Source organism: Hypanus sabinus, chromosome 1 (genome assembly GCF_030144855.1).
Source record: "Hypanus sabinus isolate sHypSab1 chromosome 1, sHypSab1.hap1, whole genome shotgun sequence".
NCBI classification, from domain to species: domain Eukaryota; kingdom Metazoa; phylum Chordata; class Chondrichthyes; order Myliobatiformes; family Dasyatidae; genus Hypanus; species Hypanus sabinus.
In genome coordinates, this window is record NC_082706.1 from 178,464,629 (window position 1) to 178,486,215 (window position 21,587).

The 21,587-nt window shown below is 36.6% G+C and overlaps 1 protein-coding gene across 3 annotated transcripts in view; it reads right to left on the reverse strand.

Moving 5' to 3' along the window:
- The window catches only part of arfgef1 (ADP-ribosylation factor guanine nucleotide-exchange factor 1 (brefeldin A-inhibited)), a 185,590-nt gene that overhangs the window by 104,486 nt on the left and 59,517 nt on the right, over positions 1-21,587 (reverse strand). For 2 of the 3 annotated variants that reach the window (XM_059982419.1, XM_059982409.1), the window contains exons 2-5: positions 18,897-18,927; positions 12,094-12,250; positions 9,689-9,835; positions 5,494-5,673 (exon numbers count right to left, since the gene is read on the reverse strand). In XM_059982419.1, coding sequence (XP_059838402.1) covers positions 5,494-5,673; positions 9,689-9,835; positions 12,094-12,250; positions 18,897-18,927 — 515 coding nt within the window. Of the gene's footprint in view, positions 1-5,493; positions 5,674-7,161; positions 7,745-9,688; positions 9,836-12,093; positions 12,251-18,896; positions 18,928-21,587 lie in introns of those variants that run through there. The other variant, XM_059982428.1, reaches the window with a different exon arrangement.

The window sequence follows — 21,587 nt, forward strand, 5'->3', positions numbered from 1 at the left end:
ACATGGTAAGCAGATTTCTATAATAATAAACCTTTACAGACCAGATCTCCAAGTTCTTAGTTCAGTTTCAAAACTCCAAGCTAAATTCTACTATACAATTTTGCTCTGTAAATGTTATTTAAAACTTTCTAATTTTTTTCTCTACATCTAAAGTTAATGTTCCTGCACTGATTATTTGGCAGTTACTTTAACTTTTCCAGCCTTATCTTTACATAAAGTTAAGATAATCATATTAATACATTGGGACTACATTGCATTACAAAACAGCAGGAAAAATATGTTGCTCTCTGATATGGACTTAGCACTGCATTTGGAAGACTATCTGAGATGAGCATATTTATCATTAAAGGATTTTAGATGTGCTTCACATATATTTAAGCAGGTAATAATAATTACCACTTGTTAACACATCATAAAATGTTTTCCAATATTTTTCACTAAACTATAATTGTCACTAAAACGGAAGAAAATTGCCAAAGTCTTTATCAAAGTAAATTTCATGGTGCATTTTAGAAGAGGGATAGGTTAAGGCAGGGGAATTTGAACTTTAGGCATAAGCAGTTGAAAATACAGCTGTGAACAGTGAACTACCAGAATTGAAGCAGTGATCAGTGAAATTTACAGCACAAGGGAACATTTTGCACACTGCATCCATGCTGAAAGAAAGCTATCCAATTTATTTCAACTTTATAAACCAAATAGGGTAACGAGAATCAAAAGATAGCCTACATACTCTTTAAAACATGGTAAATACTTCTGCCTCCACACTTTCAGGTTAATGAGTTCCAAATCTCCACAGTATCTAAGACTCTTTTTGATTATTTTACCAATTACCTTAAATTAAAAGCACCTTAAGAAAATGAATCATTCATATCCGATCTATTAATGTATCAATGAATTCAGTAAAGTTAAATTTTGTTTAGCTTTGGCTCCAAAGAAAGCAACCATCCTAACAAAACTCACTTCAATGACTTAATATTTTCTTCCCATTTAATTTATTCAATATTTGTACTCATTAATAATAAACTCTGTCTTTACAGATATGATCAGTCACAGTCCACTGACATAATTATAGGTTCTACATTTTCTTAACTGCCTTTTATATATCAAAAATATCCATGGCTTTCTCTCTACATAGCAATAACTATTTAGGAGCTCTCCAATTTTAACTTTAGGTCGGTATTATATGTCTATACTCTTCTGAGTTTTTTGCAGTAATGAACTCTCAGAATCCAAGTTTGACTTTTTTTTGTCTTATGATATTATACATAGTTCTCAATATGCAGGCTACTCTCGATTAGGAAACACAATTTTTTTTTGAGATAATGAATTTGTTTTGAACACTCATAATCTTCCCAACTGCTTTTCATTGTTCTTACAGCAATTTACATTCAATTAGTAGCTATTTTCCTAAATTATGTTCCAACCCAGTAAAATTACCTTTATTCTAACTCCCACGGTTTATTTCAAATTTGTTTTCTGCCCAAGTAATTACCTAATCCCTGATGAAAGATCTCAGTCAGAAAAACTGTTTATTCCCTCCCACAGATGCTGCCTGACTTGCTGAGTTCCTCTTGCAATTTGTGTGTTGCTCAAGCAGAATCTCAAGTTTATCCGTTCTAATTGCCCAATTTCTTACCCTAAAGTCATAATTGCTCCCTCTCTTACAGAGTGGGCCTCACGTCTGCAAACAGTACTGATAAGTAACTCCAGTGACCCAGATTTGTTTTTGATCTTCACTCCTGAATCTGAATACTGGCTGCTAAGTAGATGGGTGGTTTTTGGATTCCAGACCTAACCAGTTCCCCTCTACCACCACTCTGCTCCATCTAGCAGAATTAGTTCTTACTCTCAATAATTTCTCCTTTGGCTCCTCCCACTTCCTCCAAACCATGGGCACCCGTACAGGTCCCAGCTATGCCTGCCTTTTTGTTGGCTTTGTGGAACAGTCCCTGTTCCAAGCCTATACGGGTATCCATCCCCCACTTTTCCTTCGCTCCATCGACAACTGCATTGGTGCTGCCTCTGCACGTGTGCTGAGCTCGTTGACTTCATTAACTTTGCCTCCAACTTCCACCCTGCCCTCAAATTTACCTGGTCCATTTCCAACACCTCCCTCCCCTTTCTTGATCTTTCTGTCTCCTTCTCTGGAGACAGCTTATCTACTGATATCTACTATAAGCCTACGGACTCTCACAGCTACCTGGACTATTCCTCTTCCCACCGTCTCTTGCAAAAAGGCCATCCCCTTCTTGCAATTCCTCTGTCTCTGCCGCATCTGCTCTCAGGATGAAGCTTTTCATTTCAGGATGAAGGAGATGTCTTCCTGTTTTTTTTAAAAAAAGGGGTTTCCCTTGCTCCACCGTCAAATCTCCTCTCAATCGTATCTCTCCCATTTCACGCACATCTGCTCTCACCCCATCCTCCCGCCACCCTACTCAGGATAGGGTTCCCCTTGTCCTCACCTACCACTCCACCAGCCTCCAGGGTCCAACATACAATTCTCCATAATTTCTGCCACCTCCAACAGGATCCCACCACCAAGCACATCTTTCCCTCCCCACCTTTCTGCAGGGATCACTCCCTACGCGACTCCCTTGTCCAGTCGTTCCCCCCCCCCCCCAATCCCTTCCCACCAATCTCCCCCCTGGCACTTATCCTCGTAAGCGGAACAAGTGCTATACCTGTCCTTACACTTCCTCCCTCACCACCATTCAGGGCCCCAGACAGTCCTTCCAGGTGAGGTAACACTTCACCTGTGAGTCAGCTGGTGAGTTATACTGCGTCCAGTGCAGCCTTCTATATATTGGTGAGACCCAACACAGACTGGGAGACCGTTTTGCTGAACACCTACGCTCGGTCTGCCAGAGAAAGTAGGATTTCCCAGTGGCCACACATTTTAATTCCACATCCCATTCCCATTCTGATATGTCTATCCATGGCCTCCTGTACTGTCAAGATGAAGCCACACTCAGGTTGGAGGAACAACACCTTATATTCTGTATGGGTAGCCTCCAACCTCATGGCATGAACACTGATTTTGCTAACTTCCGATAATGCCCTTCCTCCCCTTCTTACCTCATCTCTTATCTATTTATTAATCCCCCCTTTTTTCCCTCTCTCTCTGCCCCCTCTCACAATCACTCCTAACCTGTTCTCCATCTCCCTCTGGTGCTCCCCTCCCCCTTTCTTTCTCCCTAGGCCTCCCGTCCCATGATCCTTTCCCTTCTCCAGCTGTGTATCCCTTTTGCCAACCAACTTTCAAGCTCTTAGCTTCATCCCTTCCCCCTCCTGTCTTCTCCTATCATTTCGGACTTTCCACTTTCAAATCTCTTACTATCTTTTCTTTCAGTTAGTCCTGACGAAGGGTCTTGGCCCGAAACATCGACTGTACTTCTTCCTATAGACGCTGCCTGGCTTGCTGCGTTCCACCAGCATTTTGTGTGTGTTGCTTAGGTGGTTTAATGATTAGAGGGCGGAATTGTTAATGGGCACATGAGAGATGACAGGTTAACAGGAAGGAAGAGTAGAAGTGATGATTATGCTTGATGGGCTGAAAAGCCCTTTTCAATGCCATAAGAAAATAGGAAAAATTATCAACAAAAATATTTCACAATAGTGAAGTTTTAAAAATATTGCTCCTCTGTTTTTTAGACATTATTCTTCCTCAGATGCAAGGCTGCACTAATTAAAATGCCCTACTGCCTAATCTTTTATCTACTCAAACCTTCTTACACATTTGCTCTTCTATTCCTTCAAGACTGCTTTTAGTTTTATATATATATAAAAATGTAAAATCAAAAGACCGCCTTTTTTTAGTTTCTCAATTCAAACAGATCTTCATTTATTGATCTTTCTATAATATCCCTGCTTCTCAAATGTATTTGTATTCCTAATGATTATGTATTTATCCTGTACACTATCACTATCTTCTTTTCGTACTCATTAGCACTTGCTGCTTTTTGAAATCTGGATTTCACAACCCACAAAGTCTTGCTCTGTACTTTTCCCAAAATCATCTTCTTGACCCTCTTTCTGCATGAATATCAGTGATATGTACTATGACTTCTGGCAATTATTACTCCCTTGCAATAATATTTTGCTGTTGCTCAGTAGCATTCCATCCTTGAATTATGTGCGAAAATCAAAGGATGAGTTTGGACACTGCACTGAACAGTGTTCTGTAACAATACATTTTGGAACTAGGTAAGGAACAGGTTATTTTAAAACTCATCCTAAGTAACTACACAAAGAAAATTTGGAATCTTATATTTAGGGTCCACAATATGATCTAAGAGATACCCAAATCAGACTTAAACATGACCACTAAGCTGAAATAAAACCAACTTTTTAAATGTACATTAGATGCATCTCTAACACAGGGTGGTAAATTATTAAGAATTTTGAAATATTTCTTTACTATAACAAATCCACTGAGAAAATAACTAGATAGAAGTAAATCACCACTGATTCACAAAAATCATATAGCACTGCCAAGAACTGTGAAAATTTCAGGAGACACAATGAGTGCTCACTAATTGGGTGGGAGAAGAGAATAAAAGCAAATTTACAAGAAATATAAATTTTGGATCACAAGCGATTCTAAGCCTAAATAAGTTGTGGAAAGAAATGTGGTGCTACGGAGATAATGAGAATATAAAATGGATGAGACATTGGAAAAAATGTTGCATCTGTCTTCTCTGCAGGGAACAATATAGCACAAACAAAGGGAAGCCAAGGGTCTAATAACAATAATGAATTGAATGTAATGACTACACAAGGTAATTATATCTACTATTGTACTGCAATTGATGTGAACAAGTAAACACGTTTTGGTTAGGCTATAAAAGACTTAGGTATAATCATATTTGGAGTAGTGTGTGCAGTTTTAGTTCCTGCGTAATATGTATACTTTACATATGGTCACAATCTCTACAGAGTCCTGGGTTAGGGAAGTTGGGTTGTCTACCTGATAGGGTTGTGTATCAAAATGCACCAATACTCTTCCACCCCAAGAATAAGATGAATAAAATCATACAGGAAAGTTGATTTGAGACCCAGGATTAGTCATGAGCTTAATGAATGTACACGCTAAGTTGAAGAATTCATAGCCTACTTCTGCTTCTATTCCTTGTTTTCTCACCAGAATCACCTAATGTGTTATAAGTAACACTGCTAATATGCACATTAATAAGACGTAGGGGAAAGAAACACATGTTGTATCTATTTTAAATGTGTCAATCCATTAATAATACCAGAATAGTACACAGCTCATCATATTTCTGTACCAATACCAATATCAACTTTACTCTCTACATAAGCTACAATCACAAAAATAAATAAATGTGAAAATAAGCAAGTTACATTCAGAATAAAAGATTTTCATGCACATATTCGCCAAGATAGTCCAAGTAATAACAATTCTGATATTTTCCTATACAGAAAGTATACAATCTTTTAGGTTAACACTACCTTCAAGAATTCAATACTCACTGCTTGGTTTTCCATTCGTGCAAATATAACATTCAACATCTGTGTTAATGTTGCCTTGGCTGTGGTTTGATTTATTAAATTTTTACTGGCCAAGTAGATATTGTAACATGTTCTTACAGCCTGCAACACAGTTCCTTCATGTATTTCGATGTGCTGAGATGTCACAGCAGTTAGCAAAGCCTAAAAAGAGAAGAAAGGGAGATGGGAAATGATAAAGTAGGCATTTATTTTCATAACAGCAATTTAACAACTGCATTAAAATCTTAAGGTAATAAGATTCAAGTAATTTAGATATAAAAACAATCAAAGTTGGCAACTGCCCTTCTTATTGGTGGTGGTGGTGGGGTTGGGGGGGTAGCTCCTTACTCTTCCCCTCTCACAACATTACATTGAAATCAAAAGAAATCTACTACAATCATTCAAAATACAAACAATTTTCAGTCATGGTTTTAATTTGCAAAATAGTAGCTACTTTAAAAATTGAAGCAATCAAGGGTAGACACATAAGTAGCACAGTCTTAATAGTGCTAAAATGAAATCAGTAGATCATCCATTTCAAATTGCTCTGCAGAAAAATCCATGCAAAATTGTTCTTTATCTAAGGGGTAAAATAAATCCACTGGCACCAGACTCTCATATTACAAGGATAGAATTGTGTTCGTAGAAAACAGCCAGTACCTCATTTAACATGGAATAACATCATATGAAATGTGAGTAGAAAATAAAATATTGGGTTTTATTCCCTCCCCCACCCACATAAATTAAATGAAAGATTTTTTTTCATTAAGAATTCTGTAAGGGCAAATATCAATAAGCTGAATAGTTTTAACATGAACTTTACCTAAACTTGGTAATATTACAAAAAAAAGACAAAAACAACACCTAAACATATACTTTACATGACAGTCAGCCATTTCTGTATATTTAGTTATCAAAAAGTAAAACAAAATCAATAGTTATTCCAATTTTTTTTAAATCTTGACCACAGTCATGACATAAATATACTGGCTGTTAAGACAATTCTGATGGGCACCAATGCTTCTCACATTTCTCAATAAAGTCCCAAAGACTAGCCCAGGCTCTTAAACAGTATCAGCAACATCTTACGCTGTGTCACTGTAATTAGGATAACACAAATTCTGTAGACTTCCCAAGTTAGGGGGTGGGGTAGGAGAGGGTGGAGAGAATTAAAATCAGGTTACTGAATCTGGTTGATCCTGACACAAATATAATGGACTCAATAAGATATGGGTGACCCAAGAAAGGTAATTAGATCATTGTATTTAATGGCTTTCTGGCAGATGAAACAAAGCAGTCCAGAGGTAGATAGCTGATGATCTTTGTTACTTTTATGTATTCTTATTCAATTCTACTAAGGAATTTATACACAGTTACTTTGTATTTCTTGTTCCTTCCCATTGCATTCAACCTGTTTATCCCCAGGATCATTCCTATAAATCTCTTTGGGACTCTCTATAATGCCAACACAACCTTCCCCATACAGCATATGGTTGCAAAACTGCTTCAGTATTACATCTTTGTTTTTATAATTGTGCCCTCTGAAATGAATGCTAATATTGTATTTGCCTTCTTAAATACTGACTCAGCATTTAAGTTAACTCCCAAGTCCCTTTGTAGCTATTTTCTTTTGATTAACTTTCTATTAACCTTGCACAATGTGATGGAGCAAGATTTGGCAATTCCTTCTTGCAAATTTTGTCAAGCTGTGCCAGGTTAGGTAGGGGTGGCGTTGGACTGCAATCTTAAGGACTTGCCAGAGATGTTCATTCGGGCTAAGGTCTGACCCATGCGAGGACATCAATTTTCTTCAGGTGAAGCCATTCTGTGCTTGCTCAGGCAGTGTGCTTTGGTTTGCTGTCCTGCTGAAAGACAAACTTCCTCCTGTTTTAGCTTTCAGGCAAAGGCTAGCGGGTTTGTACCCAAGACCTTTCTGTATTTAGCAGCAATCATCTTTACATCAATTCCTTGCAGATTTTCAATCCCGGAGCATAATGCTACCTCCACAATACCTTACAGTAGGGATGGTGTTACCCGGATGATATATTAGATTTATGCCATATGTATCACTTTGTGTTGAGGCCAACGTTCTGCTTTAGTCTCTTCTGACCAAAAGATCTACGCCCACATCTTTACAGCTTCTTTTAAGTGATGCTTTGCAAAGTCTTTACAGGCAATTATATACTTTTTTTTAAGCCAAGACTTCTTCCTTGCCACCCTTTGATTAATACCCTTTGGTGCAAGACCTTGGGAGATTGTAGAGCCATAAACATTAATCTCTAGTTGCAGCTACTGACTTTTGCAGCTCACTCAGAGTAACTGATGGCATCATATATCCTCTCTTACAAGTACCATTCTTCTCTGGCAACAAAGTTCAGAACAATGGCCTGACCTACGCAGTGTAACTGTGGTTTCACATTTTTCTTCCTTTCCACAATAGAATGCATTGAGCTCTGAGTTACGTTCAGTGCCTTTGTGATGGTCTTGTACCCTTCCCCAGGTCTATGCTTCTCTATTATACTTTCCCTACTCTTTTGTCTTCATTTTGGTTTGGTCTGTGGGGAATCTGTCATACTGCTGAATTTGTTGAAAACAGGTGATCCTCTGATTTTCTGTATCAATACATTGTGAGAGTTGGTAAGGTAGTACAGTATGGCACCTGAGGAAAGTTAGCATAGTAATTACAAAATACTTTTCTAGCCTCACAATTTTGATTTTTAACTTCTAGTAAACTGTCGACAGGATTTGGAATTTTTCTTTTGATTTGACATGATGAACAATGTTTTGTAGATGAGCTTAAAAATCTTACTTCAATATATTTTTAGAAAATGAGAGAGTAATGTGTGAAAATTGTGGAGGCTGAATATTTCTACTGTCTATTTTATTGTCACTGTATATTGATCTTAAATTAAATCATTTTAGGAATCTACATACTACAGTTCATCCTCGTACTGACCAGTTAGCCAATGTCAGTTTTCCTCATGATTCTAAAGTTAGCCAGAGTAGTATTTCAAATTATAGTAAATGTCTTAAATTGTAACATCCAAATGTTAAGCAAAAGGTATGTGCAACTGTACAATACCTGAAGCATTTCTGGCGTTTACACAAAGAGGAAATTTTTTTGAATTGATGTAAATATTAGCTGAGAAAATATTATCTCTTAAAAGGTAACAAGTCAAGAACCATTAAGAACTATTTATTGTTCAACTGGCAAAGAATAAATGTTCTTATATGCTGTACTTGGGATCATTTATTTTTTGGTGGAAGAGGAAGGGGAGAATACAGTTATTTGAATGTTAAGTTCATGATGTATAGAGCTAGATACAAAAATTTTTGCCCCTTTTCCATTACCAGCAAGATCAAATTTATCAGTTATCAATTTCAACAACTTCAAGTTTCAAGCAAAAATAATTAAAGCATTAAAGGTACAAAAGGATTGCAGTAAACAAGAATTTTAACCTTTGTTTCAAACTACTTATATAATCTAGCATTGTTATCAATTAATATTCAAATGAATTAAATTTAACTTCTATTTATTCACCAATTCTAGAAGACACAAAAACATAAATAATCACTGAAAGCAAAAGGAATTGTTAGTATTTTATTAATAACCTGGCGAAAAAGTCCTCCAAAGACTTGAGACTTTGGTGTCACCCAGACAAGGGATTTTCTGGATTATTAAATGTAATTCATTATAATTACCACAAAAAGCTTCAATTCACCATGTTTCCTTAAAGATTTTACATTGTGAAATAATATATTATCTAGAGAACTCAGTAAGTTTCAAGGGACACAAGAACCAGGGACTTGGTGAGCCTGACGCCAAACCATATGGTCAGATAGCAGATTACTGGGGGGTTTCCTGCAATTTAAACTTGATGAGACAACATTGTGATGCACTTTCTTAATGAGAATAACATTTTACTATATGATATAAAGAATTATAACTGGTTAACAATTAGCCCATCTTGATGATCATCAAGGCACTTGGATATTAACTTAACATTTAATTTGATCATTAAATTTTTTAAAACTTCAAATGGTTCAATGAGTTTACTAAATTGTACAAAGTAATCGCAAAATTTAAGGAGTTGCGCAAGTTGTGCCATTACAACAAAAACATGGAGATATTTCCATATATTTTACACGAATAAAAGACCCAAATAGTAAATGCTACCTTAATTATCTGGAGTTGTACACCTTCATCTGTTTGTGGGCCTTGGAAACATCCACATATAGTTTCTATGATTCTATCAATTAATTTCTTGCCAGGTGTTGTACTATCTGGGGCATTACCAGTGAGATGGCCATAAGCAATTAGTTTCTATATGAAAAACAAATTAAAAGTTAGCAACAGAAAACTACAACTCACATCAATCAGACTAACTTTTTTAGTCTAGTCTTTTTTTAAACCATCATATAGATTCAAATAATTAGACACAATTGACATTTGAAGACTCTCTAGCAGCAGCAAACTGGTAAATAACTGCCGAATGACAATAAGGTAGTTGGAAAACTACCTCTGTATTATGTCTGAAATATTACTATCAAACAAATAAGAGAACTAAAAAGGCACATTCACTTAACCTTTCTTTTCCTCCTGATGAAAATAGAAACAACTGACCTTTAATCTGTGGCTCACCTAGATTTGGAAATCAATGAAGATAAGTGAAATGCATCCTCCCACATTTGGATACTAAGATTAATTCTTAGTTTTTTTCACCTGCCTTTTAACTGTTCATTTCAACAGTATTCTTCCAAAAGTCCATTTCTATATTTCTCGGTTATTAAAAAATGACTAGCATTTTTAGAATATTAATTGAATTAATCTTAAATTCAATGCACTTGAAAAAAGAGCACCATTTACAGTTTTAATCAACTGAAGGCTAACTGCTTCAGTGATTTATTTTCCTGATCATAAAAAATGACTAACATTTTTTAAAATATTAATTGAATTAATCTTAAATTCAATGCGCTTAAAAAAGAGCAACATTTACATTTTTAATTAACTGAAGATTAACTGCTTTCGTGATTTATTTTCCTGATCTTATGAAACTATGAGCTCAATAACTTGCAATAATTTGTGTTAACAAACAGACAGTTTAAAAAAAGGGAGCAGCTTAGCTACAAGACAAAACTCGCTCTCCCAATAGTTTCATGAGCAGGGCTTGTTCTGATCCATCTATTCCCACCTTTCTGCCTCGCTCTTTCACCAGCAAGAACTCCATCAAGTTCAGCAGAGTTGTTAAGTTCCCTCTTCCCAATTTTGTTTCTGATATACTAGCTTCTTTTTAATCCTTTGTACTTAATTTTGTCAATAAGTCAATTATTTGCGATTCCATCACATCAAATAACAGTTAAGTCAAGATCATTTGCCTTATAAATTCCCAACAATTTTCACTTACCAACCTATGGTCTTCCACATTCAAATTACATTTAACTTCAGAATATTGGCTTAAAATAAATCCCACCATCAAAGTTAGGTAGTAATTATGTTTATTACTTTCCACGTTCCTGAAATGAGGTAGAAGATTTGCAATCTTATACTACTCTGACGTGGCAAAGAAATCTTGAAGACATAGAGCCTCTGCAATTGTCATCGTATTTTATTGAAAGAAAGGAGACATTCTACACTAGCTGGTGCTTCTACTTTGAAATCTGGCCATTCTTAAGTACATCTTTATTTTTGTACTAACTTTAAAACTGAAATTTGTACATATTTACGTACATACATACCTGGCTCAGCAAGTGAAGGGTTCTGTAACATCAAGATGCAACACACCTAGGTATGATACTCAGGGAAGGATATTATGACCCAAGATTGTAGAGCATACGTATTAAGATAGTGTCAATAATGCAGTAACTGTTTCCATTTTTAGAAAGATTGGCATCCAGTAGAGTTGAGAAAATTGGAAAAAACTAACAGTAGAGATGAGGCACTCTTACAAGAAACACAGCAAGATGGTATAGATAAGTTACACTTTCAATATAAGTTGTATTAAACTGAGATGTAATATCAAATCTTTCATATCTTTATTGTATATGCTTTTTAATTAGGATTGGAAATGAACTGTATTACAGATGATTTGAAAGTAACTTTCAGTAGCAAATTAGATACATTTGTATAGGGACAAGAATGTTGGGTCCAGACAAGGTGAGGCGAGTGTAAATAATGAAATAGCATTTTCAGAGAGGATTCTGGTGTTTAAAATTAAATGGTGTCCTGACTCATACGATCTTGAATGTTACAAATCTATATATGGAAGACTATTAAGCAGCCAACAGGACATAAAGAGCACCAATGTTGTTGATTGTGAACAGAAACTAAGTCTGGTAGTGCTTGTTACATGCCAACATCTTGCCTCACTCTGAAGTAGCACTGTGCACCTTGAAATTAGTAACTTCTAATGGACAACAATGAAATAGATTGAACTAAGCTGTACTACTTAAAATATTTACACCAATAAAAATCTGCATTAAAAAATTAAAAACAAAATTAACTATTTATATCCTCCTTCTGCAGTACTTGTTAAAAAATAACTTTTTGTGTGTATACTTGGAATTAAATATTGAAATACAAACCTGTAAACAGTCAAGAGATGTGCTGACTATGCGGGGACACTTCGACTGGCATGCCAACTCAAAAGGGAGAAAATATTTGTCTGCTTCAATGAAATTTGCCTTTGATTTGACTGGGGGTAAAGTCCCAGATAGAGCTTTTGCTTCTGCATGGGGAGGACTAAATGCAACAAAGAAATATTATTAATCTTTAACATTCTTTTATAAAGTACAATAACTCCAATTATACTTTTATTTGTGTCTGAATTCAACAAGACAAAAATGCTTTACTAGAAGATAATTAAGAAAAAAAAACAGGTTTCACTCTATATCTCTTCTGATTTACTACTGCTTATTCGTACATTTAAAAAAAACAAAAGGTAACTTACAACATCTAACCTCAATTTTAGTGGCTCCTGTTGAAGTATTTACAATATTCACTACAAAAAGTATTCACCCCCGTTGGAAGTTTTCATGTTTTATCATTTTACAAATTGAATCACAGTGGATTTAAGCAACACACACAAAATGCTGGTGGAACGCAGCAGACCAGGCAGCATCTATAGGAAGAAGCACAGTTGATGTTTTGGGCCGAGTCCTGACGAAGGGTCTCGGCCCAAAACGTCGACTGTGCTTCTTCCTATAGATGCTGCCTGACCTGCTCTGTTCCACCAGCATTTTGTGTGTGTTGCTTGAATTTCCAGCATCTGCAGATTTCCTTGTGTTTGCATTTTCACAGTGGATTTAATTTGTTTTTTTGGACGCTAATCAACAGAAAAAGATTCTTTCCTGTCAAAGTTAAAACCGGTCTCTACAAAGTGATCTAAATTAATTACAAATATAAAACACAGAATAATTGATTGCATAAGTATTCACCCCTTTGTAGTTAGCAGATGCACCTTTGGCAGCAATTACATATAGCTGAGTCTGAGTGGACAGGAATTTGCACATCTGGACACTGCCATTTTTCCCGATTCTTTTTTAAAGAACAGCTCAAACTAGGGATCATGAATGAATAGCCCATTACAAGTCCAGCCACAAATTCTCAACTGGATTGAAGTCTGGACTCTGACTTGGCCAGTTCAGGACCTTAACTTTGATTTTGTTTTAAGTCATTCCTATGTAACTTCGGCTTTAAGCTTGGGGTTATTGTCTTGCTGGACAACATATTTTCTCCCAAGTCACAGTTCTCTTGTAGACTGCATCAGGTTTTCCTCCAGGATTGCCTTGTATGTTGCTGTATTTATTTTATCCTTTAACTTCACAAGCTTTCCAGGGCCTGCTGCAGAGAAGCATCCCCACAGCATGATGCAGCCACCACTATGCTTCACAGTAGGACTGGTGTGTTCTTGATGATGTACAGTGTTCAGCTTACGCCAAACATAGTGTGTTTAGTCTGATGGCCATAAAGCTCAATTTTGGCTTCATCAGACCATAGAACCTTCTTCCAGCTGACCTCAAGAGTCTCTCGTATGCCATCCAGCAAACTCTACCCAAGATTTCATGTGAGGTTTTCCCCCGAACAGTTGCCACTCTCCCATAAAACTGCAGCTGGTGAAGCACCCGAGCAACAGTTGTATGTGCAATCTCTCCCAGTTCAGCCACTGAAGATTGTAACTCCTCCAGAGTTGTCATAGGTTTCTTGGTGGCCTCCCTCACTTGCACGGTCACTCAGTTTTTGAGGACGGCCTGCTCTAGGCAAATTCACAGCTGTGCCATATTCTTTCCATTTCTTGATGATTGACTTAACTGTACTCCAAGGGATATTCAGTGATTTGGAAAATTTTTTGTATCCATCTCCTGTCATGCTTTTCAACAACCTTTTCATGGAGTTACTTGGAGTGTTTTTTGTCTTCATGGTGTGATTTTTGCTAGGGTACAGACTCACCAGCAGTTGAGACTTTCCAGATACAGGTATTACTATACACATTGACTACACACAGTGATCTCCATTTAAGTGTGTGTGCGTGCGTGTGTGTGTGCACGCACCCTTAACTCCTGGTAGAGTCATCGGGGCGCCATCATGACAAGTTTTTGCAGCGATCTTTTTGGTGATTGTTCATCGTATGGTGTGTCTTGGGCATCTGAAACCTGCCAGACGCCCATCCCTCTCCAGGTGTGTGATTTTTACATGGTTGGGTTGCTAGCTCGACACTCAACCCAGGCACGGACAGAGAGTGTGCAAGGTTGCCGGTTTGATTTGGACTCGGGACCTCTCACCCCGAAGTCCAGCGCTGATGCCACTATGTCACCAGCGGCATATTTAAAATATGTGACTTCAAAAACCAACTGATTTGGTGAGCCATACTAAAGGCGGTGAATATTTATGCAATTACTTTTTGTTTTATATTTGTAATTAATTTAGATCACTTTGCAGAGATCTGTTTTCACTTTGACATAAAATAAGACTTCTTCTGTTGATCAATGTCAAAAAAAGCCAAATTAAATCCACTGTAGTAAATGTAGTAAAATGTAGTAAAACATGAAAACTTCCAATGAGGGTGAATACTTTTTATTGGCACTGTATTGCAACAACTCTAATTTAAAGGGAATAGTGATTAGGTTTCCAATTCGACAAAATAATACTTTGCAACAAAATGCTGCACACAAATTTATCAAGTATCTGTTTATGGCACATAGAATATTGAGAAGCCTGAAAAGAGTAAACTGTAACAGTAACTGAAACACTGGCAAAAGAACCAAAAGTGAATGGGAGGAAAAATTAGTTTTTTTTTGGAAGACGATCTTTAAAAAGGGTTAGAAAGAAGGTTCAACAAAGAACAAGGTTCTTTCAAGAAGGAACACAGGTAAGTAATGCTATCCAGCCACTTGGGTCTGCTCCATCATTCGATCAGGCATTCCTCAGCAACATTTTCCTTTGCTAATATGACATCCTTTGATTCATTTAATATACAAAAATCTACCAATCTTTGTCTTTAATTTCCAGAGCCATCATCCATGGCTAATAACATAATGGCTAAGCACAGTTCCAATGCCATGTACAAATTCAGCAATGGCACCACAGTTGTTGTACAATTCACAGGTGGTGATGAGTCAGCATATAGGACACCTGGTTGAGTAAAAACAACCTCTCGCTCATGTTGACATTAGAAAGGGGAAGGAGGGCAAACCAGTACTGATCTACATTGGAGGAATAGGTGGTGGAGAGAAATTCCAGTGCATTAACATATCAGACAATTTGCCTTGGGCCCAGCATATAGATGCATTCAGAAAGGTGGCACATCAACACCTCTACTTTCTTAGGAAGTTTGGTAAGTCATCAAACAGTAATAGACCTCTACAGATGTACTGCTGAAAGCATCTTGACTGGTTGTATCATGGTCTGCTATAGTGCAGAAATATAAGATGCTGCAAAGTAATGAACTAAGCCTTAATATATTGTGGGTACATCCTTCCCCACATGAGATCTGGCCTCAAGGTGTCAACATCCATCAAAGATCTCCACCATTCGGACCATGCCATCTTCTCACAGCTACTTTCAGGTACAGAAATCTGAAGGTCCACACCATCAAATTCAAGACAGCTACTTTTCTTCAACCATTTGGTTTTTGAATCAACCTGCACAACCTTAATCACAACTTAATCACTGTGACAACTCAGATCACTTTGCATTAAAATGGATTTCCTTTTTGTTCTAATTGTATTTATTCATGTAAAAGCTGTATATATTTATTTGTGAATTTTGCTATGTGCCTGTGATGCTGCAGCAATTAAGCTTTTCATTGCACCTGTGTATTTATCAAATCGTGCACATGACAAACGTTGATTTTGATTTCGGTGAATTCCAAAGAATTTTTTTTCTTGCCTGTCCTGAATAAATCTTTACTTGTTTTGAGCCCATAACTGTGGTCCTAGATTACAGCTGGGGGAATCATCAATTCCCATTTACCCTGGTGAATAAAGTGATTTTCAATTCTTCTAAACAAGAGTATAGAGCTAGTTTGCTCCTTGTAACGAATCTGATATCACAGGAATCAACTTTTGCTTCACATCTACTGAAAATACATTCATCCTTTAAGTAGAAAAGTACAAAATATTTCAGATGCTGTTTCACCATGGTTCTACTTAATTGGAGAAAGACAGCATTGTACTCAGCCCTCTTGTGACAAAGGCCAACACATTATTTGCCTTTCTAATTCCATGCTGATAATAATTTTATCATTTGCATAGAAAAACACCCAGGTTTCGCAAAACACCTTTCTAACTTAGCATTTCAATTTTTCCAACCAAAGTGCATGGTCTGATTATATTCCATTAGCTTTGTTATTTCCTAATGAAACAACCTGTCTATATCCTTCCAAAGCCATTCCGCATTCTCCTCAAAAACTTACTACCATCAAGTTTTGCATTATCATTAAACTTCCACATTATATTGGAAAACCACATTCAAGTTAAACCTGCACACTTTGCACAGCTATGACCACAGCACTGATGGATCACTTCCCAAAGGAAGAAGCATGTTTTCCAAGGTCTTATCATGAATCTTGATTGTTGGAGTCACAGGAGAGAGAATAGTGTTGTGACAGAAGCAAGTTGATATAGGATGTTTGTTGCTGGGTGTTTAGATAAGGTCTAACTTGAAGAACACTTTAGTGAAAGAATTAATGCTGACTTAATTATAGTGAAAATCACCTGTCCAAATGTAAACACACAAGTACTTTCCAAGGAAAATAAATTGATTAATAAGGTTGGGGTGATCTTGGTTACAGAGAGGTAGTGAAAAGGCTTGAACAGCTTCCTGTCTGCCCTGTGGATTCATTTCACACCAGTGGAAATCTTTTTGGAGATGTGGTGCAGAACCTGAAATCCAACTGGCACTTATAGCAGATCAGTGACTATGTAGGATAGGGCAATGCTATGGAGGTGGAATACTGCTAAATGAATGATAAAGCAGTTCAGTTGGATAATTTAAGTGAAAATGAAAAATGGACACTCAAGCTACATTGGCAAATGAAGAGAGGTACTGAGGGGAAATTATAATGTTAGGCATATCAATGACTGCACAGAAAATATATAATCACCATGGATTCTATTTCTGCTAATATTATTAATCTTTGTACTGTGATTAAGGCAAATAAAAATCTAAATTCACATGAATGAATTTGGGGCCAAAAATTTATAAGGACAGTGTCTCTAACTATTTTCCTGTCCAATTACCATATCCTTGTATTGCCTTGATGTCTCAAAAATCTAAAAACCTCATTTCTGACTATTATAATAATCATCTGAGATTGTAAATCTCAGAAATTCACTATTATCTGCATAAAAGAATTTCATCTCTGTCCTAAATGACTGCCTTGACACTATTTCCTCAAGTTCTGAATTCACTTAGGGATGAAAGCCTCTCAGAATCTGTTGTGCCATTTCCCCTCAGAGGCTTGTTTGTCTAATGACATAGTCATGAACTTACTAAACTTGACTGCAGCCCATCTCCATAGAATCTCTCCTCACAGGCTATAACTTTGTCTTTTGAATCAATCCAGTCAAACCTGATTGCACTGGATTACAATACTGAGACCAAACATACAAAGTGTCAAGGACACAACAACTCAGCCTAACTACATAATTAGAAAAAGGCAACAAAGGTTTGTTTATTAAGTTTGCCGACAACATGAAGATAAGTAGGAAAGCAAATTGTGTAAAGAACATGGGGTTACAAAGGGACATATATAGGAGAATGAATGGGTAGTAATCTAACAAATAAGTAGGAAAATGTGAAATTATTTATTTTGTCATGAAATTTATAGAAGCAGTTTATCTAAACAGTGAGAGGCCACAGAGCTTGAAGCATAGAGGGAGCTATCTGTTGCATGATTTCCAAAAACCTACAATAGGGTAATTAGGAAAGTTAACTGAATTATTATTGTACATATAACCATAACTATATAATTATAGCACAGAAACAGGCCATCTGGGCCCTTCTAGTCCGTGCCGACGCTTACCCTCACCTAGTCCCACTGGCCCACACTCAGCCCATAACCCTTCATTCCCTTCCTGTCCATATACCTATCCAATTTTACTTTAAACGACAATCCCGAACCTGCCTCTACCACTTCTACTGGAAGCTCATTCCACACATCTACCACTCTCTGAGTAAAGAAATTCCCCCTCATGTTACCCTTAAACTTTTGCCCCCTAACTCTCAAATCATGTGCTCTTGTTTGAATCTCGTCAACTCGATCTAGCCCCCCCAATATTTTAAATACCTCTATCAAGTTCCCCCTCAACCTTCTACGCTCCAAAGAATAAAGACCTAACTTGTTCAACCTTTCCCAGTAACTTAGGTGCTGAAACCCAAGTAACATTCTAGTAAATGTTCTCTGTCCTCTCTCTATGTTGTTGATATCTTTCCTATAATTCGGTGACCAGAAAAAACAGAACTGTACACAATACTCCAAATTTGGCCTTACCAATGCCTTGTACAATTTTAACATTACATCCCAACTCCTATACCCAATGCTCTGATTTATAAAGGCCAGCATAGCAAAAGACGCTCCCAAAGACGCTGAGCATTTGCCAAAAACTTACTACACAAACTATTTAAATCGTTTTTAGAAAATCTAGGTTCCAGTCTTAACCAACTGCTAATCTGGAATACAGCATGAGGTAATTCTTTACTTAAATAACAATTATAGCAAATCAGGGCAAGAAAAAACATACCATAACCTGCACAATCCTCACTCTATGAACTTAAAGAAAACAGCCAATAGTAATAATAAAACTTAAGGTTTTTATATATATATATAAAATAATAATCTTCAATTAATTCAATAGATTCTCAAATAGTAAACAGAACAAAAGCTTACCTTTGTTTTTCTGTTTCTGATTTTATTTCCTCTGTTAAAGAATAAAAATACAAATTCAGTAAATATCAATATTTTACAGTGTCAATATATCAGCAAATGAGGAAAATTTGGTCAACCAAATTTTATGTTCTTTTCAATTATCCAATTTAAATATTTTGCAATTTTTGTTTCAAAAATGCAATGGTCTTTCTGCCTCAACCATCTTACTGTTACAAATGAATCAACTGTCCAAACTTACATGTTGATGACACTAAAAATCTGAAATAGAGTGAAGACAATTGCAAATACTCAGCAAAACAGGCACACAGCAATGATAATTTTTTCCCCATCAAAAATCTTCTTTATATGCCACATTTGGGAAATGTATTTTGCTGCCAAAAAACTAGCAAAGTATCAAAGTAAATTTATTATCAATGTACATACATGTCGCCCTGAGATTCAAACACTTACGGGCATTCACAGTACATATACCAATTGTGTAAAAGACAACAAACTGCAAAAACAAAAATAATCCAAAATAATAGTAATAAATAAATATGCAATAAATATTGAGAAGATGAGTCCATAGGTTGTGGGAACAGTTCAATAATTGGATGAGTGAAGTTATTCCCGCTGGTTAAAGAGCCTGATGGCTGAGGGGTAATAACTGTTCCTAATCCTGGTAGCATGGGTTCTGAGGATCCTGTACCTCCTTCTTGATGGTAGCAGTGAAAAGAGAGCATGGCCTGGATGGTGGGGTTGCTTGATGATGGACGCTGCTTTCCTGCTACACTGTTCTTTGTAAATGTGCTCTATGGTGGAGAGGGCTTTACCTCTGATGGACTGGGCTGTACTCACTACACTTTGTAGGCTTTTCTGTTCAAGGGGACTGGTAGTTCCACACTAGCCGTAATGCAACCAACCAGTATATTCTCCACTGAACATCGAAAGAAGTTTGTCAAAGTTTTAGATGATATGCTAAATCTTTGTAAACATCTAAGAAAGTAGAGGCGCTGCTGTGCTTTCTTTGTAATGGCACTTATGTGCAAGGCCCAGGGCAGGTCCTCTGTAATGATAACACCCAGGAATTTAAAGTTGCTATGGTTTAAACATTTTATGGTCTAAAGTACGATGTATATTGTATGGATACTTTTGGGGAGTGCAGTAGAATGATGGATAAATAAACAGATAACACTGACACTAGCAACAAACTAACATGAATACCATCCAGGCCATGCTCTTTTCTCACTACTATCATTGGGCAGAAGGTAAAGAAGCCCTAGGTCTCACACCACCAGGAATAATTATTACCATACAATCATCATGCCCCTGGAGCGGCATGGATAACTTCAATCACTTCAGTACTCAGTTGATACTACAACCTAAAGATTCACTTTCCAGCACTCTTTATAACATGAGCTCAGTATTAATTTTAATTTGTGTAGTTTCTCTTTTTTTCATATTGATTTATGTATCAATGCTGTAAATGCCTACAAAAATGAATCTCAAAGTAGTACAACAAGATAACAGATATGTACTTTGATAATAAATTTACTTTGATCTTTGAATAGACCATGAATAAAATCAGCAAAGCAGTGTAATAGAGTCAAAAAGGCTACTGAAAGGCATTTTGGCGACATTATGAATTATTCATTTTTATACATGACCTGTAACTTATTTTGGAGTTTCTGATCCCAGGTGTAGATTCTTTTTTTTGTAATTTTTTTTAATTGAAGTTCATCATCAAACATTTCCATAAGATGTATTTCAGACATTGTACATATAATCATATATATCACAAATCTCCACAAAGTATTTATCTGAGGTATACACATAGAAAAGAGTGGAAAGAAAAACAAGCAAAAGGAAAGAACTATGTACAAGTAGGGAGTGATCTTTTTTTAACAACAGATTTTGTACAAAGCCTTGGTGAGACTGCAGTTTTTGCATGCAGTTTTCCCCTAATCTGAGGAAAGACATTCTTGCCAGAGAGGGAGCACAGAGGAAGTTCACCAGATTGATTCCTGAGATGGCAAGACTTTCATATAAAGAAAGACTGGATCGACTAGGCCAGGGGTCAGCAACCTTTACCACTGAAAGAGCCATTTGGACCCGTTTCCCACAGAAAAGAAAACACTGGGAGCCGCAAAACCCGTTTGACATTTAAAATGAAATAACACTGCATACAACGTTTTGTTTTGCCTTTATGCTATGTATAAACAAACTATAATGTGTTGCATTTATGAAATTGATGAACTCCTGCAGAGAAAACGAAATTACATTTCTGCATGCAACAAAAACATTTTGAACTCCGAAAAAAAGACGTTGGGTTGAAGGTTACTTTTAAGTAAAATACTCAACGGCTATTTGAGTCCTTCTTTTATTTATGAAAAACGCCAAACTTAAATTTGCCGCCAGCAGCAAACCAAAAATAACGTCAGCCAGCTGTCAACCTGAAAAATAAAAGGCCTATTTCACTGAACAATGAAAACATATGAATATACGTAAAATAATAGGCAATTAAAATATTTATCATACTTGGTCAGGTTGACTCACACCTGACAATGCAGTTGTATTCAGTAGGGATGGATCGATGCTTAGGGGAGTGACCGGGAAGGATAATGTGTTTTTTTCCTCTCTGAACTCACAGAATCGTTTCCCAAACGATGTTTGCATTGCGATGATTGCAGAATGTAAATACTCCGAATTTAT